A 16628-nucleotide genomic window follows, 5' to 3' on the forward strand; every position below is an offset into this window, starting at 1 on the left:
CATCCCTGTGACTGTGTTTATGATGATGAGTTTAATGTAAACAGTGAGTTGTGGAACAGTTTGAATGATGTGACTGGAGAAAGCTGTGACAGTCTCCTGATTCATAACACAGATCCAGCCCGGGACGTCCTCCTGGCCTGACCCGATGACATGCTGGATAACTGTGCCACTGTGTCCACATTATCAAATCAAAGCTGCTCAGTGCTTTTATTTTGGAAGCCAGAGGGGAAAAAGCTGCTGGAGCGTGTCCAGCTCCCCGCTGAGGGAGAGCTTCTGCAGGTTTCTACTGTGGGGAATGCGTCACGTCCCCACTGGATTACAACAGCAGAGGGCAAAGTCATTCAGAGTCAGATGAAGGTGGAGGGTCACTGTGTGCAAACGTGCACTTCCTCTTTATGTAATCATCTGTTTGCACAGTGAAATCACTGCAGCTCAAACTGTGGGCATCCAGCTGGAGACTGAAGTTCACATTTAGACGACTTTCTCGTAGCTCGAGCCTGCAGGAAGAAGCAATCACGAGCTCTGAGCACAAATATGTAAAATGTGTCCCATAGAGGAGAGGTGATGGTGTGTTTGCTATCAGACCATCTCGTGCACATTGTCAAAGCACAGATAAGTGATGACGTTTCGGTAACGCTCCCTGAGTTCGCTGTTTTAAACTGATGCAGCAGGAAAGTGTGTGACGCTGCACATCCTCCACCCAGTGGTGGGAGGCTGCAGTTAAGTCAAATACAAATACAAATGTAGTTAAACCAGCCGGTGTTGCTGTTGCACACAGTCATGCATTAGCGAAATGATGCTAATCTTAACGTGATGGAACAGAAAAGCAACGCTCGGTCCGAGCTGAGGAAGTTTGTTTGTGGTTTGTGTGGAACTGTGATGAGGCCTTTATGTGGCTGTATGCCACACATGCAGCAGTAATGTCCAGGAGGTTTTTTGGATTAAACGTCCAGACTTTGGGCCTGGTTAAAACTGAGCCCTGAAACTGTTTCAGTCAGATGTGTTTGCTGATGTGGCTGAAAGAGAGAATAAAAGAGGGATAAAGGACGTTGGTGCCCTCTAGTGGCTCAAGTTAATAATTACCACTCTGATGACACTAGTGCAGCTCAAAGCCTCCTGCAGGTCCTCGGTGCTTCGTTCTGTTCTTTAAAGCTTTTCTGCCTTTATTCATTTTCTCAGCCATAATCACCTTGTTGGTGTCAGTCACAGTGGTTTGAAGGCAGATCTGATGATCAGTTTCATGTTGGAGAACTGAAAGAAATACAAACATGTCTTTGCAACGGTTTGATAACAGGGGGCGCGGTTAGTTCGCAGTGACATTAGATAGTGATTAGATACTGAGTGGAACAGAAGCCGTGATTAACCGATCAATAACAGCTTATTATTGACTTTAAACTCATGGTAAACTGACTGTGTGGATTTGGGTCAGACAAAAACACAACATGTAACGACTCTTTGGCTGTTTTGTGACATTTTTTTAGACTAATTTCAAAGTGGTCCTGTATATAAAAGATGGATGGAAAGTCCTGGTTTTGAAGTCTCAAGTTTTCTGAAACCAGATATTACAACCAGGATCCGACCTCCCAGTCACAGTTAGCCAATGAGCGTCATGCTTTTCCTCTGGTCCGTTTTTGACTCTAATGGAGCCAAAATTGACAAAACGAACTTCATGTTTTATTCAGTAAGACTTTAAAGCCGTGACTGAGACCAGGAAATAGTTTACTGAGCTCAGAGTCCAGGTGAGCAGCTGGCTCAGTGTCAATCAGACGTAAGGAGTCGCCCCCTGCTGGACATTAGAAACAATTGAAGACACTGATTGCACCAAAATCTGCAGCTGAAGAACAATAAGGCGTGCTGTGCATTAACTGCACTGACAGCCCGTCCAACAAGGATTGTGTCACTTTGCACTCATTAGCTGGTATCTGTGTCCTTGTGATGTGCCCATGCGCTGCATTAATATGGTCACATGAAACAGCCCAGCATGGCTGAATTGTTTCTGAATGCGGACAAACCAGTAGGTGGCGTGGCCGTCTTTTATATACAGTCTGTGGCTCGAGGTGCCTGCATCGTGGTGTCATCGCCTGCTTCGTCAGCAGATTTCGCTGTGACGGGATGACAAAGGAAAACTAGGGGGACATCCAAAGAAAAAGGAACATGATTTTGGCTTTGTGTGAGGAGGAGGAGGAGGAGGAAGCCAGAGCAGGCAGACAGGGAGGGTGGAGGCTGGAGGGAGGAGGGAAGGTGGGGGTTAGGCTGAGCCGGTTATAGTTGCTGCGTCAGAGCGCTGGCAGCAGACAGTCAGCTGACAGCCAGCGGGAGGGACTTATTCGCCCGCTGCAGTCACCCCCCCTCAGAGGAAGCCTTGCTCAGGTTCTCCCCTCCCTCCTCCTCCTCCCTCCTCCTCCTCCTCCTCCTGCAGCCCGACACACACACCTTTCCTCACACTCTCTCTGTGCTGCTGCCTGTCGGGTCCCTCTCTGAGTGGAATGACTGTTTGCTGATCGGACGGCATGGATAACAACTCTGTGGACAGAAAGGAGTGTGACGCTGCCGCCAAGCACTGGAAGGAGCAGGGTAAACCTCCACCTTTCTGCCTCGTCCTCCTCCCGCAGCTCCGCCTGCACACACCGCTCGTGTTTTACCGCTCTGACTTTCCTTCGCCTGCGTTAGACGCCCACGTTGTGCTGAATTAACCTGAAACTCTGCAGATGTGTGCGGCTCAGGAGTCTCTGACTCGCTTTAGCCTCGTTTAGCTTCCTAAGAGGTGAACAGCTTGACCTCAGAGCAGGTTTGTGGGGTCTGTCTCGTGTGGGAGCTGCAGAATTTTCTGGCTTGTGTTCGGGTGTCGTCCCTGCAGCTCCGGGACCTTTGGACAGTCGGCCAGTCAGCCACTGTGACCAAAGGTGGACAGCAGGAAGGAGGAGGAGGGGAGATCGGAGAGAGGGGTGACGTTAGCTGGCAGGTTAATGATTGGCTAATACAGTGGGCACATGCAGATGAGCTGGAGCAGCAGCAGCATGCGTTACATGAGGGTCGTGTTAGAGCTGCGGGACCTCGATCTGCTGGTTTCCTTGTCCTCACGTCTGAGCATGTCCAGCTTTCTGTGAGGAAACTCAACAATTATCAGTTTAACAAACAACACATTTCTTTATCTTGGACATTTATTCACATTTTTAATCATTTTCCACTAAATTTTCCAGTTTTCTGCTGCTTGTCTTTCTCGTGTGATTGGAAACATTCAGTTTTGGGGGATTTTAGTCGTTATCCTGGCTCTGTTTAATATCATGTGTGCTCAGCTGGGAGCGAAGTCTCGTGTCTTATGAGATCCGTGTGCACACTAGAGCTGGGCGATATAAGATTTTTCATATCATGATATGTTTTTTTCATTTCAGGCGATAACGATATCTATCACGATATAAGCCAAATAACTATATTTGTAAGATTTAAATGTGCCGTTGCTCACAAGTAAAATGTGAAATAATCAGCAGCTTGTTTTTATTTAAATATTTATTTCCCATAATAAGTTCATCCATTAAGCGGACGTGAATGGATGGATGAAGTTCAACAGGGTAGATGTACTTAAGGAACATGAGACTTTTTCAGATAGAAAAAGGCAAATATTGCAAACTACACAAAAGGCAGCCGCTAAAGCGTTTAAGTTTCAAAATAGAACAAATGAAACAGACTAAACTGTCAATTCCACTTAGAAACAAAATATTAATTCTAAAAATAAATCTTAGTTTGTTTTACAGAAGAACAGACAAAACTGACTAACTTTTGTCAATATCAAATAAACTGAGAACTAAAAGGAAATTCTCAATCTCTCCTTGTTGTATAGCTGAGCTTTTCAAACAGTTTTAACAGTTACTTTAGTCTGACAAAAGCCGAATGACGAATTAGCGCTTCCAGTCAGAGACTGAGGCTACGTCCACACGTACACGGGTATTTTTGAAAACGGAGATTTTCCGTTTTCGTTTTAAAAAATAATCCCGTCCACACATAAAGGCAGAAATGAAGGAAAACGCTGCTATGAACATGCCAAAGCAGCAGGTGGAGCTAGATTCCTAACTGTGCAGAAATGTTGGCCAATCAGAAGTCTAGAAGCCTCGGTGGGAAAAAGTAAACAAAGCTGGGGCATAGAAGCAGAACCGAGTGTATGTGTGGACGGACAGTAACTGTGTGTATATGTAAGCATTTAAACACTGCAGAGAGTAGAATTAACAGTATTGTAGAAATTCATTTCACCGAAACAATAACGTGGCGCACAGTGTGACGCATGCACCAGTTTATTGTATTTCCAGACTTGCTTTCGGCACAATTTACAGTGCACGCTACTCTGTTTTTTGTCAGACTTGAAATAGCCGAAATACCTTCACACTACGGAACTTCTGTGGCTCTTCCGTTCGACAATCTCTCCGGCGTTGGAACCATCATCTGTTTTCTCTTCGGTCACGCTCGGTTGATTTTTCTAGTCGGCACACTCATTTCCTCCATTACCCGCTGGCTGCTTCCCAAACAAACACACGTGCGGCTTGGCACTTGTGCTGTACGTAACAAGTCACGCGACGTGACGCTGCGGCTGTGATTGGTTCGGCTCTGCGCTACTTAATTTGGATTGGCTGACCTTTTTTTTTTTTTTTTTTTTTTTTTTTAAGAGGACAAGAGCGGCGAGGTCTATCGCGATAGCTTAATTTCTCTATCGAGTAAAAGTTATATCGCGATACATATCGTTATCGTTCTATCGCCCAGCTCTAGTGCACACTTCTGCCGAATGAGGTCTGCAGACATCAGCTGAGGGCTGTGAGCAATCACTTTCACAAGCTACAGATAAACAAACAGATAAACCATTATTGTTGTTGTTGTTGTTGTTGTTGTTCCTGCTGCAGCTTTTACCGTGGTGACTGTTTGACCTTTCCCTGGCTCCGGACTGAAGCACAGGTGTGTCTGATGTGACCCGCGTGCAGGTGACTGATGGTTGGATGTCAGTCGGTCACTCGCCGTCTGAGTTTTTAACATCGTGTTCCTGTGCTTGTTATTGGTGGGCTTGTCAGAGTCCTCGACCCTGCTTTGACCCTCTGGCCGTCTTGTTTTGGGTTTTTTCTGTGTGGATTAAATGTTTAAAAAAATCCAGCTCATGCTTTGAGCTTCTCTAATCTGAGGATTTGCTGCTTTTCAGCTTTTTCCCAAAAACGGTGAACTGGTTCCGTGGTGTGGATTTTCCTGGCGGTCTGAAGCTTTGAGCTCTGCTACGTTCTGAAGGTCGTTTCTCATTTTTCAAACAGTATCTTTGAACCTGAGACGTGCTCAGACCTCCTGTACCAGCTGTTCTTTCATTTCTCACGATTTTCAGACTTTACAGAACAAATACTCCAGAAAAAGCATCATTGCTTTCTTTTCTCTGGGTCTTCATCCTGACAAACCAAAGCTTCATTTTCTTTATCTCAACAAAATAAAGGAGAAAACAAGAGGCTGAACAGCCTCTCTGAGGACTTTCCAACTCTTACTTTTTCAGTTTGATGTTTTTTAGAGTTGGTCACAGAAAAGCTGCACGTCTGTAAAAATATACAGAAACACTGTCCATAGATTTCAGAGTGATGAAGCTGAACCAATCACACGCCTCTTTGCTGGAGGTGATCCGTTCAGTCGTTGATTTCATCAGCCTGACTACAGTCTGAGGGTTTTTCTGCAGTGTAATCGCTCACAGGAGCTGCTCACCGCCACGGTTTCAGTTTACTGTAAGACAAAAAATCAGCTGCAGTCAATAGTGTTGATTAGCTAATCAATTAACAGACTAATGAAGAATTTGGGCCTCAGGTTTCTGTTTGATAACCACAGAAAGGCTTTGATGTTGACTGCTGTGACGTACGAACTTCATTAGTGATGGGAGAAAACTAAGGTTTGGTTTGTGGCACGCATTTATTAATTTATAATTATATTCAAGTATATGACCACCGCACGGTTTGATGTCGTTTTTCCTGCTGCATTACGTGAACCTTGGTCTAGAAAAGTTAGCACGTTAGCATCTTTGAAGTGGGCGTGGACTGCGTCCTTTATTTCCTGTCGTCCATCTTTCTAGGTTGAAGTTTTTAATAATAAGCTGTGTATTTACAGTAATCCTGCTCTAAACACTCAGTTTAACATACCGTATTTCCCGGACTACAAAGCGCACCTAAATATTAGCCGCACAAGCTAAAATCAGGGGAAAATCCTGTTTTGTACATACATTAGCCGCACCTGACCAAAAGCCGCAGGTGTTTCAATGTTGACTTATCATATGTAAGAGAATATGCACAAAGGGAATTGTCAGGAAAGAGATGGCTGTTTGGAGACACACCCCTTTTATTAATATTTTGAAAAACAAGTTATGGGTACATATTTGCACATGTAGTACATAACAGTAACCTACAGCACACCAGAAAAATAGATTCGGACTACCTTTTAGGCTCAGGTGCAGTGACACAGCTTTAACAAGAAGAAAAGTCAGTCATTCACCACCATCTTTCTCTTCTTCCTGCGCACTAAAACCACCAAAGTCCTCTTCTCCAGTGTCGGATACAAACAGGCTCAGGATGGCTTCGTCATCCACTCTTCTTCTCTCCTTCGTTGTCACTTTCAAAACCAAAGATAATCCTCATTGTCAGTGTCAGAGTCGAACACCCTCAGAAGGGCCGTGGCGGTGTCCTCCTCTCCATCATGCAGCAGTCCAGCCCTTCAAAATCCGTTGGTGATCGTGGATGTTTTCACACTTTTCCACGCTGTCAGAATCCACCGGTGGAGTTGGGCATAACTTGCTTTTTGGGCATAACTTGCAAGTTTATCGCCGCTCATCATCCACGACTCCCGCTGAACGCGTACCGCTACTTTGAAGTTTGTTTTTAGCTCTACTTCGTACGGCACTACGTTGCCTGGCGGACGGACATGTGACTAACATACCACTCTTGAACCCCGATCCTTCCGCCAGGCAACGTAGTGCCGTACAACAGCGGAACACACAAAACAAATCGTCTTACGATATCACAAAAATCATGGACAATCCATAGAAAAGCCGCACCTGACTAAAAGCCGCAGGGTTCAAAGCTTGTGCAAAAAGTAGCGGCTTATAGCCCGACATTTACGGTAGTTCTTTTACACTGTTGGATCTGAATGATGTCACAGAGCAGGGATGTCCCAAATATGGTCATCTCAGGCACAGAAGCCCCACCCATCTGTTTTTTGTGGTGGCAGCCAATTGTAACAATGTTGACATAAGGAGGAGGAGCTAAAAAGGCAGGTACCAAGGTCCAGAATCAGATATAAAGAAGGGTTGTTTGGAACTGTGAATCATGCAAAGCAGCTGTAGGAATAAAACGGGAAGTAGAATGACTCCACTGTAGCATCATGAAGGAGGACGTACTCGATTTAAATGATGCAGCCGTGCACGAGATGCTCTTTCAGGAAGTTCTTGTAGACCTTTCAGAGTAAATGTTCGAGTAGTGAAGATGTCAGTGACGCAGTTGAACTAAAATCATATTTGTCTCACTTTAATGTTTCAAAAGCTCAAATGTTCTTTCACGCCGCTCGCTGCTGACCATCATGTGTCCTTCTGCTGTTGCATCATCTGAGGTCACAGCACTGCGTGTGTGTGTGTGTGTGTGTGTGTGTGTGTGTGAGAGATTAATGAGCGATGGCCATGAAGTGACAGAACGTGTAGCCGTGAGGCTGTCGCACTGTGACTAAGCAGTATTTGCTGTGTGTGTGTGTGTGTGTGGGTGGGGGGGCTGCAGTGAATTAACTCAGTTTTGTGTTGCAAGCTAGCCTGAGGACACAGCTCAGTGACTCACCTCCGTCCTCGGTTCAGACGCTCTGAGTCTGATCGCACGTTTTTATAAATCAGACCGAGCTACACTCGAGTGATGCTGAGCTCGACTGTTGATGAAAAGGTTCCTAACAGGAAGTGTTTTTGAGTATTTTGGTCATTTTTTCCTGCAGAAAAACATTTTTCAGTTTAATTCTTCGGCTTTCTGAGCGAGCGCCATCCAAGCTGACGAGAAGGCAGCTGTCCAGCTCACAGCCTGACGACAGGCTGCTTTTATTTCTTTTACACGATCACATGAAGTCCTGTAAGCTGTCACATTAGGCCGTTTTAAAATTTCAGTATACACATTGACCTCTTGTACATCATCACAGCTTTGAAGCAGGGACTGACGTGTTTTCACACTCAAAGCGACGTTCAGCTGCTGGGTCAGTCGATCAGGTTTATTCATGCAGCACCAAATCACAGCAGCAGCCTCGAGGTGCTTTATATCGCACAGTAGATCCTACAATAATAGAGAAAACCCAACAATCATGTGACCCCCTATGAGCAGCACTTTGGCGACAGTGGGAAGGAAAAACTCCCTTTTAACAGGAAGAAACCTCCGGCAGAACCAGGCTCAGGGAGGGGCGGGGCCATCTGCTGTGATTGGTTGGGGTGAGAGAAGGAAGACAGGATAAAGACATGCTGTGGAAGAGAGACAGAGATTAATAACAGATATGATTCAGTGCAGAGAGGTCTGTTAACACATCGTGAGTTTATAAACCGCCAGCTCAACCTGTAATTATACAGAATAATTTATTCGCAGAGTTTATAGTGGCGTAAACGCAGAGCCTCTGTTTTGTTCTGATGCCGGGCTGGTGGCTGTTTGAACCCTCGCAGGTATCCACCGCGGTGTGACGACCTTACATTGATCAGATTACGGCGATGAAGAAAACAAAGCCTGCGTTGTGATGGATGACAGAAGTGCGATTTGCTGGCAGGTGAACATCAGACTGGTTGCAGCAGGTGAACTCTGTCGTTGGTCTGATCGTCTTACCTGAGGCTCGACGGTGAGCTGGGTCTGCTGGTGGCTTTTCCAGTCTCACTGGTTTGTGAGCGTCTGCAGCAGATCAACCCTGAGGACGAGCGTGCTGTCCCTGTCAGACGCATCAGCATGTTTCAGATGCTCAAACTTCCTTTCGTGGTTTCTAGAGCAGTTCGCCATCCGCACCGTGTCGCTCAGTCGCCTTCACCATGATTTGAGCTTTCAGCCTTCGGGATGTTTGATCGTCTGACTCTGGAGCTTCGCTCTGTCGGTTTCTCAATGATAAAGACGCCGTTAAAGCAGCCGCTCTCCTTCAGCACGCCGTCCATCAGTAACGTATGAACAAACGAACTGCAGCTCTCCCAGCATGCACCAGTGCAGGGATTGCTACTGAACATGAGCTGATGTACCATCTGTTGGATTCCTCACCGTTCAGTCTTCTTCTGTCCTCTGCAGCTGCGTTGGTCCTTCCACAGCCTTGTGACACGCTGCCTCCTCCTGTGGCGACCATCCTTGTTAGGAAGCCTGTTGCTCCTTTCACACCGACCTCTGCTTCCTTAGTTTGAGTCGTGGAGGTTTCATTGTACTGACCTGCAGTCAGCTTCAGGCAGGGTTGTTTTAATGACTGCATGAAGTGTGGAGTCTTCCTCACTGCTGGACGGAGACAGGCCTTCCTCGTTTCTCTTTCCTCATAAATTTGCTTTTTTCTTTGTATATTTTTGACGTTTTGGTCATGAATCTGGCCCCTCCCCTCTCCGTGACCGTATTTCCTGGTAAATTTGCCCGTTTTTGGCTCGTTTTGGTTTGCGTGATTTTGTTCGTCTTTAAATGTGAAAGTTTGAGTCTTTTCCTCACAAATGTGCAACGTTCATATTCAACATGAGGAACTTGACCTCCTGGTCCAGACCCTCGCTGCCTTCAGCGGGCAGGGGAGTGTCCCGGGTTTAAAGCGGACCCGTGCGGGCTCAACCTGTCCCAGCAGAGGTCCGTGAGTGAGACAGAGCCTAACTGCGCATGCCCGGCCCCCCTCCTCTGCCTCACCTCTCTCAGCGGAGCTTCAAGATGGACGCCAAATGTGGTTAGTGTGGCTCTGATCTTTTGTTTACCGTCTCTCCTGTCTCCATCCGCCGCTAGCGTCGCGTTTATGACCGGTTTGCCTTTGCATGAGCACCGAGAGCGGGGCTCCTTTCGAGGCGGGAAAGGCTGTCGTTGAGTCGGGGAGGACTGAAGGCGCACCGGGCCGCCTGCGGGAGGTCATGCCGGACGGTTTGACGGCTCGTCCCCGCGAGGAGGCGAGCAGCCGGTGGGGACAGACGGAGAGCATCCCGGGGAGAAAAACTAAAACATTTAGGGGGGACGGTATCCGTGTCAGAGAGGGGGGGGATTAAAGCAGCGGCCGGGTTTAGCTCGCTGTGATGCGGGTCTATTTTTAGCCAGCCTCCATCGCTCCTAGCACGCCTGCTACCATATGTAGCCAGGCGGACACATTTGGATCCCAGACCCTCCTCCACCTCCTCCCGTCTGTCTCTTCTCATGTTATGTGCTCGGTCCGAGTCTTTACGACCGCACGGTAGGCGGTCTACCGGCTGCTAACGGCGTTAGCACCGAGTTAGCACGTTGAGCAGAGAGATAACTAGCTGTCGGCTAACGTAGCATCTGTCAGCCCACATGTAGCCTGTAAACGGGATGAGCCGTCTTTCTCGTGGCTCTGTGTAAATAACGGTGGGTCTCTTAAGGGGTTTGGGAGCCGTTATGATGGGCGTCAGTGAACGCACCATCAGAGCCAGTATAAAACACTAACAGGGAGTCCTGGTGTGAAGCTCACTGTGCGCGGTGTCCACAACAACACGAATGCAAACGAAATCATTTTATTTTTGATGAAACGTTTCTGCTCTGCGTTTCTGTTTAAAATGAATTGAACGACTCTTTCCTCTGACACAGTCTGATTACTCTGAGTTTGTCCTGCATGCATTAGCACACTTTCTACAGTCTGGTGTATTTGCAGTAGTTTCTATACTGGTGTCCTTGGACAGGCAGTGTTAATGTTACATAAAGGAAAAATCACCCAAATTATTTTAACTGGACTTTAAGTTCAGGTTTAATTTATTTAAAGACTGGATTAGCTGTAAATAAAACCCAGGAGCAGACAGACTGTTTGCAGGGTGAATGCAGAGGTTGGACTCACTCGTGTTTCTGTCAGGAGCATGGAGACCGTAAAACATTTATGTCATCGCACAAAAAGAAATGAAACGTGCACTGAAACAATCTGCTGTTAGGCTAACAGCCCTGGAACGTGTGGCCCGGGGAACCTGAGCGGTGCAGCTAAACAAGTTCATCCCGGCTGGATGGAGAGAACCTGACGGCCGCGGTGAGCAGCGTGACCACAGCGGCCGTCAGCTGTTAAGCCTTTCTGCTTCAGTGTTTGAAGCATCGTTTGGCTCTGCGCAGACTGGATCTGCAGTGTGTGGTTGGCTGTACTCAGCTGTGCGTCACGCAGTTTGGAAACACATTGATGTCGTTTCATCGTTGCGATCAGAGCCTCCCGCTGCGTGCGGCGCTCCTTCAGTGCAGTCGCGACTGTTTTAAGCCGAGTTCACGTTTAAAACGTTTTCCTTCAGCTGAGAATCTAAAGCTCGCTCAGAGCAGATGTAGAGGATGGGAGAGCTCTGAGCATGACCACCTCCGGTCCAGGATTCAGCATCTGTTACCATGGTGATGGAGCTGGGATAGCAGCCATGTGCCGTCCTTTCATAAAGTGTTAATTATTGATTATTGGCTGGACTCGAGCTCGTAGCTGAAATGTGTTTAAACATTTTTACTGTTCCTAAATCAAGTTGTCACATATTCATCGTCATTATTTACGCTGTATCTGTTGCATATTTTGGTCTTTTGAGAAACTATTAAAGTCGGATTAGATGATTTTCATCCTCGTGACGTTTTCTTAACCTTAAATCTTTATTTCTGAGCGTTGCATTTAATCATCTGCTGGTTCAGCTTCTCAAACTTTTAACTGCTTCTGCTTCTCGTTCACACGTCTGACAGCAAACTGATTATCCTTAAGCTTCAGAAAGCAGACGGACATTTCACTCTTCTGGAGGAGTTATTGGGTTTTGTCTGTTGGCAGCAGGTAAAGCTGAGGCTCACCTGAGCGGAGCAACAGGCAGACGTCTGGGATCTTTTCAGTTTTTCCGGTTTGCTTGCTTTCCTCTGATGAAATATAAAATTTCAGGGATAATGTTTGAACATTTGATGATACGGATTCATTTCGGCCCGTCGTCTCACTGTGAAGGATCCGTTTGCATTTTAAAGCTGCTTCCTTATCACAGAGCATGTTATCTGGTGACTCTGAATGGCGCCGTTTATTCTTCGGTGCTTTGTGGTGCACTTGAACTCTTCTCCCTGACCTGCTGCAGTGAAACGTCTGCGAGCCTGCAGGAAACCCGGCGCTCTTTCACTTCTAATATTGTCCGCTGACCTGCCTGGAATTCCCTGATGAAATATAAGCGTGCTCGGAGCAGGTCATGAGCTCAGCTGTCGCTCAGGAGGAGCTAACCTCCCCGCTCGCCTTCTCAGCGCCCGTCAGAGAAGGGAGGACTTCCTGTCAGTCAGGAACCTGCAGATTTTTTTATTTTAGTTTGATGCTGCTGCTGATTGTTTTCAGCAGTGATAATAAAGCCTGTAAGAGTCTAACGTGAAGCTCAGCAGGGACAGAGCATTTTCTTTCACTCTGCAGTGCGATACCTGCAGCAGGTGTCAGGAGGCCACGCCCCCAAGCGGACACAAGCCATGTGCTTAGTAAGCGTAGCCATTACACTCCACCAGACTCCATTCAGAAAAATGGGAATTTTACGTCACAGTGCACACGTTCATGCTTCTGCCACGACTCGAGTGTGTTTAAATTCACAGCTGAGTGACGTTTAAATGGTAAATGGCCTGTATTTATATAGCGCTTTTCTAGTCCCTAAGGACCCCAAAGCGCTTTACATATCCAGTCATCCACCCATTCACACACTGGTGATGGCAGCTACAATGTAGCCACAGCCACCCTGGGGCGCACTGACAGAGGCGAGGCTGCCGGACACTGGCGCCACCGGGCCCTCTGACCACCACCAGTAGGCAACGGGTGAAGTGTCTTGCCCAAGGACACAACGACCGAGACTGTCCAAGCCGGGGCTCGAACCGGCAACCTTCCGATTACAAGGCAAACTCCCAACTCTTGAGCCACGATCGCACCAACTTCACGAAACACATGAAGTTGGTGCTCTGCCAGCTCGGCGTGGCTCTGCCTGCACGCTGCAGGAAAACTCAGAGCGCCATTTAGGTGCACGGGGAGCGTGGGGGCGGAGCTCCAGGGGGAGCGCAGGTGAGACCTGCCTTAATGCAGCTCAGCGTCAGGCTGTCAGTATAAACGGTGATGTTGTACCCAGACTGAGCGCAGCGCTCTGAGGTTCTCGCTGTGTTCTGCATCATTTTTACCACAGACGGGTGAAAATGATCATCGTGTATATTTTCATGTGTCAGGCAGCTGTAACAGAGCTGACTGTCACCGGACGCCTGGCCCCAACCTCAGCGCTGAGCATGATGACGATGATGATGATGTGTGTCTTCAGTCATTGCTGCTGGAGGTAAAAGTGAATCAAAGTCCCAGAGAGACGGACAAGAGTCTGAGTCAGCTGCTGCAGGGTTTAAACTCTGTATGAGGCCGACTGAGCGTGACCTCTGACCCCTGGATGCTCCACTCTAAGATGATGTCATGCAGCGTCCATGTGAGAGGGCAGAAAATCTGGTTTCGGCTTCGCCCTGCAGGCGCTTTAAAGTCAGTGTGTTTCCTCCCGCTCGCGTCTGCTGACGGTCTCGTGGTCGCTGATCTCTGATCTGTTTGTGCCGCTTGGACAAAAACAAGGAAAATGATGCAAATCACCAACAAACAGGGAAGAAAAGCTGGAAGCTTGTTAGAGCTGCAGGAGGAAGGAAACAGTTGGGTTTGGTGTCAGGTCATGGGCGTCACACGCAGCTCAGTTTGATATCGAATCACCAGTAAAACTTTAATGTTTGTAGAGTCATAATAATGAAATCTGTGGTCATGATGAGTGTGGACATTCACCTTTGGAGCAGGAGGTCTGAGGGGAGAGCAGGACAGCATCACCGTGCAGATCGTTAGTTACAATATCTAACCACACAAACTGTTTCTTCTCCTATGACGGTTTTTGCTGCTCTTCCCGCTGCAGTGGTGGATCTCCTCTACTGGCGTGATGTGAAGACCACGGGCGTGGTGTTCGGCGCCGCCCTGCTGCTGCTCCTCTCCCTGACGGTGTGCAGCATCGTGAGCGTGTGCTCCTACATCTGCCTGGCCCTGCTCTCAGTCACAATCTGCTTCAGGATATACAAAGGCATCCTGCAGGCCATCCAGAAGTCAGATGAGGGACACCCATTCAAGTGAGTACCGCCCGTCTGCAGAGTTGTCAGAGGTTGAAGTCCATAAAGTCGCCTCTACATTAGCAGAGTTTGATTATTTTTCCATGTTTTCTTGAAAAATGTTGAAAAGTGTCAGACGGTGAGTCGTGTGTCCACGGGAGCTGCTGAGGGCAAATTAAGCTGGTTGGAGACCTGCAGCACCTCCCTGTAGTGAAGGACACACAGTGTCGACCCAGAGCTGCAGTAGATGCTCTGGCCTCTTCGGTTTTAGGGTCAAAGGTCATTAATAAAAACAACAAATCTGTTCTGAGCTGCTGGAAAAGCTCGAGCAGTTTCATCGGCACTGAGTTTCCATAAAATCTGTCTCGACGAGATAAAACGAAGCAGATCTTTGATCAAACAAAACAGGAAATAAAGGTTTGTTTTAAAATGCCAGGAAAATCCTCCTGAGGGGATTTAACCAGCAGGAGGAGAAACGGGAGGAGCTTTCAGCTGTGAGCGAGGAGGAGATGAAGCTTCGGCATTCATAGATTGGAGTTGAATGACTTGGCAGGTGCAGAGCGGTGAGGGACGGGAGGTAAAACATTAAAAGCTGTGTCAAAGTTTGGGTCTGGAGCCGTGCGAGTCTCCGCTCGTCAGATTTCATCGGGAATTTAAACCCGGCCAATCCCGTTAGAGAAATCAACGACCTGATTAATCCTGATTATCAGCCGGAGCTCCAGCACTCTGCTGCCGCTCCTGTTACGTCAGGCCTCCATCAGAATCGCTCCTTTCTCACCGCAGCAGGGAAAGGTCAGAGGTCACGCTGAGCTCCTAGTTTCTTTGGTGGTTTGTTCCCTCAGACGGAGAAAAACCTTCTTACAGTGTTTCCTCCTCGCTGCGAACCTCAGGCGCAGGTTAGCGTAAGCACAGAGGCGCGTTACGTCTGACTTCCTGCAGATTTCTTTGTTTTTACTCAGAGACGTGATCGTGCAGCGAACGCTCCATCTGTGCTCGATCAGCTTCACTGAGTATTCACAGCAGACGTGTCTGTACCTAAAAACACGACTTTCTAGATTTTGGAGTTTGCGTTGCTCACGCTGTCGATTTATTAGATTTAAAAACAAACGTTGAAGTTTTAACCGTCAAAGCTGTGAACTTTGCAAAGTCGTGTGAAGGCAGATAAGTGATGGAGCAACCTGCGTGGAAACGTAACCATGCACAATGTGGATCAGCCGCCAACGGTCACTTCCTGTTACACATGTTTGGTTTCTGCTGCTGCAGTTGTCCAACATGCGCACACCTCCCAGGATAAACAGTGTCCAGTATTTACACTGTTGCTCTGCAGTTTCACCGCAGCAGCACTGGTGCTGCCTCCATCGACACGTTATTAGATGGTAAATGGCCTGTATTTATATAGCGCTTTTACTAGTCCCAAAGGACCCCAAAGCGCTTTACATATCCAGTCATCCACCCATTCACACACACATTCACACACTGGTGATGGCAAGCTGCATTGTAGCCACAGCCACCCTGGGGCGCACTGACAGAGGCGAGGCTGCCGGACACTGGCGCCACCGGGCCCTCTGACCACCACCAGTAGGCAACGGGTGAAGTGTCTCGCCCAAGGACACAACGACCGAGACTGTCCAAGCTGGGGCTCGAACCGGCAACCTTCCGATTACAAGACGAACTCCCAACTCTTGAGCCACGATCGCCCCCAAAGGGAGGCGAACGCCGAGTTATTTATCGTAACGACGTGAAAACAGCCTGACTGACTTCATCAGTTTGTTCTTGAGCAGCGAGTTCGAGCGTCCACCATTCATACGACCAGAGAACGTGACGTTTTTTTGATACAGAGACTGGTTTTACTGGTTTTGAAGTTGAACTTGGATGTTATATTTTTCTATAAAAATTCAAACTAATCATCGATATAAAAGAAAAATGTGGGAAAATATATTGTAAATGTCTTAAGTGGCACTAAAGTGGTTCAAATGTCGACAAGCCACGCCCCTAATAATGCATACGTGAAGCATTAAGTTTAAAAGGGTGAGTCATAAATGTCTCGTATGAAGGGGAAAGGATCTATAGTGCCAAAACACAGACTCACCGCTGCCTCTGCTGGACGCTAGAGGAACTGCAGCATATCTTTACAGTGTTGACCTCTGCTGTGCCCTGCAGGCAGTATCTGGACCAGGAGGTGGCGCTGTCTGAAGACATGGTCCACAAGTACAGCGACATGGTTCTGGCCAAGCTCAACAAGACCATCGGTGACCTGAGACGCGTGTTCCTGGTCGAGGACCTGGTCGACTCCATCAAGGTGAGTTTGAAGGCTCGTGTTTCTCTGCAAGTGTCCCGTAGCTCCGCCCACAGCTCCCCCCGCATGACGTGGGCGCTGCTTTTTGAGGCTGTGTT

At 47.7% G+C, this 16628-nt stretch overlaps 1 protein-coding gene across 2 annotated transcripts in view; it reads left to right on the forward strand.

The window, feature by feature from the left end:
• Nucleotides 1–16628, forward strand: part of LOC146655164 (uncharacterized) — a 36257-nt gene that overhangs the window by 16433 nt on the left and 3196 nt on the right. For both annotated transcript variants that reach the window (XM_085427918.1, XM_085427919.1), the window contains exons 4-5: nucleotides 14048–14255; nucleotides 16395–16533. In XM_085427918.1, coding sequence (XP_085284044.1) covers nucleotides 14048–14255; nucleotides 16395–16533 — 347 coding nt within the window. The remainder of the gene's footprint in view (nucleotides 1–14047; nucleotides 14256–16394; nucleotides 16534–16628) is intronic.

The sequence above is a fragment of the Rhamphochromis longiceps genome, linkage group LG13, assembly GCF_057381845.1.
Source record: "Rhamphochromis longiceps isolate RC_006_pf linkage group LG13, R_longiceps_female_GT1.1, whole genome shotgun sequence".
Classification (NCBI taxonomy): domain Eukaryota; kingdom Metazoa; phylum Chordata; class Actinopteri; order Cichliformes; family Cichlidae; genus Rhamphochromis; species Rhamphochromis longiceps.